The 7,700-nt window shown below is 53.2% G+C and overlaps 1 protein-coding gene across 1 annotated transcript; it reads left to right on the top strand.

Annotated features, from left to right (window-relative positions):
- The first annotated feature begins 3,364 nt into the window (after positions 1-3,364).
- Positions 3,365-5,108, top strand: Pcbp1 (poly(rC) binding protein 1). Its single transcript, XM_051154848.1, has one exon. The coding sequence runs from the start codon at positions 3,498-3,500 to the stop codon at positions 4,566-4,568; it is 1,071 nt and encodes a 356-aa protein (XP_051010805.1). The 5' UTR covers positions 3,365-3,497; the 3' UTR covers positions 4,569-5,108.
- The last annotated feature ends 2,592 nt before the right edge of the window (positions 5,109-7,700 follow it).

Genomic DNA, 7,700 nt, shown 5'->3' on the forward strand with positions numbered 1-7,700 from the left:
TAATGAAGGAAAGTGAGTCATATAGAAAACTGTTTGCTCCCCTGGAGGCAGTGGACAAAAATGTGACACAGACGGAGCCAGATTAACAGATACTTGAACCTTTGGGCAACTGAGTCACTTCCATTTCCTGTCCTCATCCAGAGGCTTAATATTTGAGCCTAAATAAGTGTCACTAACTGGAAGACACTGAACAGACAAACAGGAACTGACTGTACAGCAACCAGTTATCTGAGTGGCCCCTTTAAAAAAACAAGCCTGGACTGGAGAGATGGCTCAGAGGTTAATAGCACTGGCTACTCTTCCAAAGGTCCTGAGTTCAATTCCCAGCAACCATCTATAATGAGATCTGGTGCCCTCTTCTGATGTGCAAGTGTACAAGCAGGTGAAATACTATATACATAATAATATAATAATATACATAATATAATATACATAATAAATAAATATATCTAAAAAAAAAAAAAAAAAAAAGAGCCGGGCGTGGTGGCACACACCTTTAATCCCAGCACTCGGGAGGCAGAGGCAGGCGGATTGCTGTGAGTTCGAGGCCAGCCTGGTCTACAGAGTGAGTCCAGGATAGCCAAGGCTACACAGAGAAACCCTGTCTCAAAACTTCAAAAAAAAAAAAAAAAAAAAAAAAGGCCAGGCACGGCAGCCCATGCCTTTAATCCCAGCACTCGGAAGGCAGAGGCAGGTAGATCACTGTGAGTTCAAGGCCAGCCTGGTAACAAAAGTTAGTCCAGGATAGCCAAGGACTGTTACACAGAGAAACCCTGTCTTGAAAATCCTTTTTAAAGGGGGGGGGGGGGGGGGGCGGACGGGCTGAAGAGATGGCTCAGTGGTTAAGAGCCCTGCTTGCTCTTCCAAAGGACCCAGGTTCAATTCACAGCACCCACACGGCAGCTCACAACCGTCTGAAACTCCAACATCTGACACCCTTACACCAATGCACATAAATTAAAATTAAATAAAATATTAAGAAAAAAAAAAGACAAGCTCATCTCAAGCACTGAAAAGCATTTAAATTCTTTTTCTTTTTGAAACAGGATCTTGTTGTGTAACCCTTGCTGACCTCAAATTCTCAGAAATCCACCTGCTTCTTACCACGTTCTTCAATATTTAAGTTCTACAATCCTGCCAGTGATGGCACATGCTTGTAGTTCCACTGAGAAGCTGAGACGGGAGGATCCAGAGTTCAGGGCAAGCTGGGCTACATAGTGACTTTGCAAGAAAAACACAAGGGCTGGGAATGTGGCTTAGGGGCAGAGAGTTTGTTAAAAAGTGCTAGAGACCCTATGTCTTACATCCAGCTCTGCAACATTAAAACCTCAAACTAATTTAAATAAAAATATGCAAAAGGCGCTCACCAGTAAAGAAATCAGAAGAAATGGATCCCATTCGACATACTGTGTGACCTTGAGTCAGTCACTTCACCTCTCTGGGTTTATCTTGCTCTGTTAGGGGAAAAAGAGAAGTAAATCCCACTTCATTTCAATCAAAAAAAAAAAAAAAAAAAAGGTTTGCAAGTAGTAAAATGTTTAGAATGGAATCTGGTGTGGGAAATCAACCACCACCATCTGCTCGACTATAAAATGGACCTAATTTGAACTTGTGGGTCACTGGACAGTTGAACAGTGAGACACGGGCATCCTGATGATTTCTTAGCCATAAAATCTTTAATGGTTACAGCACAACCTGTACAAGGTGTAGGAAAATGAGTTTCTAGATGCTCGGGTGCTTGGCTAGTTCCTGCCCAGACACACAGACCTGCCTGCCATTGCTCGGTAAGCAGCAGCGTTAGGTCTGCATGTTAGTTATTCGGGGGCCCAACAAGGGAGCTGGAGAGCGTTAAGTTTCTGCCAAAAAAAATATCTTCCAAGTAGCCTGCCGCTTCGACGTGGGGAAGGGCTGAGAATGATAAGACGCACGTTCTAGAGCTTTCGGACCCACCCCCAACTTCCCGTTGGCGACACGTGTCGCCATTTTGTTGGGAAACATGGCTCCCAGCCCTCCCCGCTGTTTGGCGGTGGGGTGTGGGGGGAACGTGGAAGCGGGTAGCGGAGGAGGGCAAACTTTAGCCCTTTCTCTGAGGTATGAAACGCATTCTCACACGACCCCCCGCTAGGCTGACTATGGCGGTGGACCAAGGAGGAATCACAGCTCGCTCCTCCAGACCGCCGATGGCCATTTCGGGCCGTGAGGACTCGGTCGGGAAGACCTCCCAAGATGGCGGCCGCGCCGAGGGCTGGCCAACCCCGGGGAGCGTGGCCCGGGCCTGGCTGCGCGCGCGGGGGACGAGGGGCGGCGCGGCCGGCACCCGTTCAGTGCGCCCCACACTTGTAACGTCTAAAAAGAGGCCATCGCGGGAGAGACGGCAACAAGGGGCAGGAGGGCTTGGCGGACGCGAGGCCCACAGAATGCAAACAAAGCATTATGTAAATGGACGCCATTCTTCCAGCGGCCCGAGTTCCGAAAACACTCCCCCCTCCCCCCGAAAAAAAAAAAAAAAAAAAAACACCACCGCGGGCCCCAGCGGCGCTCGCTGGGGTGGGCGAGCCTCCAGGCTTTTCTGCGCACGGGACGCAGCCACCGGAACCCCCAGACCAAGGTTGGGGGGCGCTGGTACGAGGCGCCCGGACGCCGGGGACGGAGGGGGGGGGGCCCCACGTGCCCTCCGCGGCGCGTGCACGGACGCCAGGGCCGCGCCTCGCCGCCCCTCCCCCTCCCGCACCGGAAGGCACCGCGGGCCCTGCCCGGCCCCCCCTCCCGCGGCCTTGCTCCCGCGCATGCGCCCTGGACGCCTCACGCGCACGTTTTTAAACCCGCGGCGTCCCGGCTGCCGCCTGCTGCAGTAGCCTCCCCGGCTGCCTGTATCGTTCCGCGCTCGGAACTCCTCGGCGGAGCGGGGAAAATGTCACCTGTCCCCATCCCCAGAACACTCATCGTCCCAGCCCCCTGACCCGTCTCTCTACGGTTAATAAAACACGTGCTCCCTCTCAAGCCCTGCCGGGTTCCCCGGTTCGCCCTCGTTGGGCGTTTTTTTTTTTCTCCCGTCCCGTGGCGCCACGGGGTTATTTTTCTCAAACATAGCGCGCGCGCTGGCGCAGTCTTGTGACCTAAAAAGCCGGTCCTTTTTTTTTTTTTTTTTTCCCCTCCTAGGGGTCCTGCGTGACAAGCACTTCCGGGGTCAGAGGGTACGCGGGGTTGAAAGCGGGCTTCCCGCCCCGCCCAGACCGCCGAGGCTGCCGCCGGAGTCGCCACCGCCGCGCCCTCGCCCACCCGCCCGTCCGCCGCTCCCGGCCCCGCTCGCCCCCGCCGCCGCCGCCGCTCTTCCTGCGACGCCGCCGCGGCCTCCCGCCCGCGCCCGCCCGCTCCCGCCGGCCCCCGCTCGCCTCGCGCCGGCAGTTCGGGCCTACTCCTCCCCTCCCCCGCCAGCCGCCCAGGACTTGACCACGTAACGAGCCCAACTCCCGAACGCCGCCCGCCCGCCGCTCGCCATGGACGCCGGTGTGACTGAAAGCGGACTCAACGTGACTCTCACCATTCGGCTGCTGATGCACGGAAAGGAAGTAGGCAGCATCATCGGGAAGAAAGGGGAGTCGGTGAAAAGGATCCGCGAGGAGAGCGGCGCGCGGATCAACATCTCGGAGGGGAACTGCCCGGAGAGAATCATCACGCTGACCGGGCCCACCAATGCCATCTTTAAGGCCTTCGCCATGATCATCGACAAGCTGGAGGAAGATATCAACAGCTCCATGACCAACAGCACGGCGGCCAGCAGGCCCCCGGTCACCCTGCGGCTGGTGGTGCCCGCCACCCAGTGTGGCTCCCTGATCGGCAAGGGCGGCTGCAAGATCAAGGAGATCCGCGAGAGCACGGGGGCCCAGGTCCAGGTGGCGGGGGATATGCTGCCCAACTCGACCGAGCGGGCCATCACCATCGCCGGCGTGCCGCAGTCAGTCACCGAGTGTGTCAAGCAGATCTGCCTGGTCATGCTGGAGACGCTCTCCCAGTCTCCGCAAGGGAGAGTCATGACCATCCCGTACCAGCCCATGCCGGCCAGCTCGCCAGTCATCTGCGCGGGCGGCCAAGATCGCTGCAGCGACGCGGCGGGCTACCCCCACGCCACCCACGACCTGGAGGGACCACCTCTAGACGCCTACTCGATTCAAGGACAACACACCATTTCTCCGCTGGATCTGGCCAAGCTGAACCAGGTGGCAAGACAACAGTCTCACTTTGCCATGATGCACGGCGGGACGGGATTCGCCGGAATTGACTCCAGCTCCCCCGAGGTGAAAGGCTATTGGGCAAGTTTGGATGCATCTACTCAAACGACCCACGAACTCACCATTCCAAATAACTTAATCGGCTGCATAATCGGGCGCCAAGGCGCCAACATCAACGAGATCCGCCAGATGTCCGGGGCCCAGATCAAAATTGCCAACCCGGTGGAAGGCTCTTCTGGAAGGCAGGTCACTATCACTGGCTCAGCTGCCAGTATTAGCCTGGCCCAGTATCTAATCAATGCCAGGCTCTCCTCTGAGAAGGGCATGGGGTGCAGCTAGAACAGTGTAGGTTCGCTCGTTAACCCCCTTCTGCTGTTTTCCCATGATCCAACTGTGTAATTTCTGGTCAGTGATTCCAGGTTTTAAATAATTTGTAAGTGTTCAGTTTCTACACTTTATCATCCGCTAAGAATTTAAGAAAGAAAATCACATTCTCTGTTCAGCTGTTAATGCTGGGATCCATATTTAGTTTTATAAGCTTTTCCCTGTTTTTAGTTTTGTTTGGGTTTTTTGGCTCATGGATTTTATTTTCTGTTTGTCGATAAAAAATGTAAGAGTGGAATGTTAATAAATTTCAGTTTAGTTCTGTAATGTCAAGAATTTAAGAATTAAAAAAATGGATTGGTTAAAAATGCTTCGTATTTGAAAAAGCTGGGAATTACTTAAACTCTTTTGTTGGTGCTTTCTTTTCCCTTCCCTTTTAAGTATGGGGTGCTTGGAGGCCTGAGGGAGGAGGGTGGGCCGCCCTTGTTTGCAAGCTTTCCTTGCCTTATCGGTAAGATTCCATTCCCCCTGCCCCAACAAAGGAACGGCAGGTTTGGCCTGCTTTGGGATGTTTACAAAAGACGGAGTCCCTTCCTGGGAGTAACATCTCTCCATCCAAGTTCCAGAGAGAGGCCTCTGCCCGTTTCTCTGGTAGAAAATAGAGGGTTTTCTCAGGTGGAAAAAGTGCCCATTCAGTAGGACTGGGTGAGTGTGGAGCATCCTGTTCATCTAGCCAGGAGTCCCCTGCCCCCACCCCCTCAGGGAAAACTTAGCCTGGGACAATAAAATATGCTGGGGAAGGGTTGTGGGAGGGGGCAGGGACTGGAGGTAAGGGTGGGAAGGAGGGCCACAGCTGCGGGGGGGGGGGGGGGGGGGGGGGGGGTTGGAGGGTCCTGGGTCCGGGATGACACCAACAGGAAGAGCACGTGGGGCGCATGCACCTGTGGCAAGGAGCCAGTCAAGAGAATGTCCACCTGTCAAGGGAGGTGCCCAGAAACAAAGGGGCGGTTTTCTCATTTTCCTCAGCTGTGTGCAATGTTAATTACAGCAGGAAATAATCCTAACTGGGACAGTCCTCCGAGGATTGTAGACCAGTCCAGGGTGCTAAAATGCAGGTTTTCCTGAGTCCCACTACACACTTGAGGCAGAAAGCTGTGTCTTTAACACCCATGAAGAGAGCTCTGAGTTTTTCTTCAGATTGAGAACTGCCGTGGCAAAGGTCTACTAACAAGTCCCCGTTGGCAGAGTCTAGGCCGGACACAAGGGCACAAGGAAAATTGTGCTAGCCACAGGCAGAGCTAGACACAATAGTAAGACAATAGACAATCCGGTGTAAAGTGGGCAGTAGAGACGGGCGGAGGCATCTCCGCGGGACATGGGTCCCAGCTTGTCTCTGGACAGCCCAGGACGGGCCCTTCCCATCATTGCACACATGCAGTGGGCTTGCTGAGAGGAGCCCGGGTTAGACTAATGGTTCTGCCCCTTGTGGCCTTGAGCAAGGAACGCATGGAACACTGGAAGGTGTTAAAAAACAAAACAACAACAAAAAATGAACTCCCTGAGTTTGGGACAAAAAAGCAGTTTTAGAACAGAATAAAGTGAGCCAGGCGTGGTGGCGCACGCCTTTAGTCCCAGCAGAGGCAGGCGGATCGCTGTGAGTTCGAGGCCAGCCTGGTCTACAAAAAAAATAAATAAATAAAGTAAGCTGGGCATGGTAGCACGGGCCTTCAGTCCGAGCGCTTGGGAGGCAGAGGCTGATGGGTTGCTATGAGTTCAAGGACAGCCTGGTCTACAAAGTGAGGCCAGGACAGCCAAGGCTACAAGAGAGACTCTGTCTAGAAAACCCAACGACAACAAAAAGAACGGAATAAAGAAGACAGCAGATGGCCTGTTTCTGGGAGTAGGGAGTGCAGAGTATGGGCAGAGGAGACCTGATTGAAAGATGGGGAGAGCCCGTGCTGATGGCGCACACCCTTAATCCCGCTCGTGGGAGGCAGAGGCAGGTTGAACTCTGAGTTGGAGGCCAGCCCGGTCTACAGAGTGAGTTCCAGGACAGCCAGGGCTACACGGAGAAACCCTGTCTTGAAAAAAAAGGAGGGGGGTGGGGGGATGAAACGATGTACACTAGCGAGGTGTGTAAAAATTTAATCCCAGCACTCGGGAAGCACAAGCAAGTAGAGTGAGTTTGAGGCCCCTATGTAGTGGGTTTCAGACCAGCCAAGGCTACATAGACCCTGTCTCTAAATTAAATAAATTTAATTGCTGGGTGGTGTGGCACCTTTGGGAGGCAGAGGCATTCAGATGACTGATTTCTAAGCTAGCCTGGTGTACTGAGCAAGTTCCAACACAGCTAGGGCTACACAGAGAAGCCCTGTCTCAAAAAAAAAAAAAAAAAAAAAAGTTTACTAAACTTGGCTGAGTGACCAGGAGGGACATGAGGCCAGTGAGGACCTAGTACAGTGTCTTGGAAACAGCCCTAATCAGGGTACATGGGCAACAAAACTTGAGTCCTCAAACACTGGGCCAGACAAACTGGTAAAGTTCCTGGAAGAGGGAAATTGCTCGAATATACTGTGGGAAAGCACTCAAACTCTCCCAGCTTTCCTCCCTAATACGCCCAGTAATTTTAGGGTCATTTGGGCAGCAAAGCATACAATGGCTCCCACCTTGCAGAAATGAAAGGCAGGAGCAGCCATTAGAAAACCATCAAAGGGCCAGGTGGTGGTGGCGCACGCGCACGCCTTTAATCCCGGCACTCAGGAAGCAGAGGCAGGCACATCTATTGAGTTCGAGGCCAGCCTAGTCTACAGACCAAGTCCAGGACAGCCAGGACTACACAGAGATGCTGTCTGGGGCTGGAAAGATGGCTCAGAGGTTAAGAGCACTGACTGCTCCTCCAGAGTTCAATTCCCAACAACCACATGGTGGCTCACACCCATCTATAATGTGATATGATGCCCTCTTCTGGCCTGCAGGTGTACATGCAGGCAGAGCACTACATACATAATAAAAAGTAAATAAATCTTTGAAAGAAAAGGAACTCGAGGCAGGTGTGGTGGTGCAGGCCTTTAATCCCAGCACTTGGGAGGCAGAAGCAGATGGATCGCTGTGGGTTCAAAGCCAGCCTGGTCTACAAAGCGAGTCCAG

Source organism: Acomys russatus, chromosome 13, assembly GCF_903995435.1.
Source record: "Acomys russatus chromosome 13, mAcoRus1.1, whole genome shotgun sequence".
Classification (NCBI taxonomy): domain Eukaryota; kingdom Metazoa; phylum Chordata; class Mammalia; order Rodentia; family Muridae; genus Acomys; species Acomys russatus.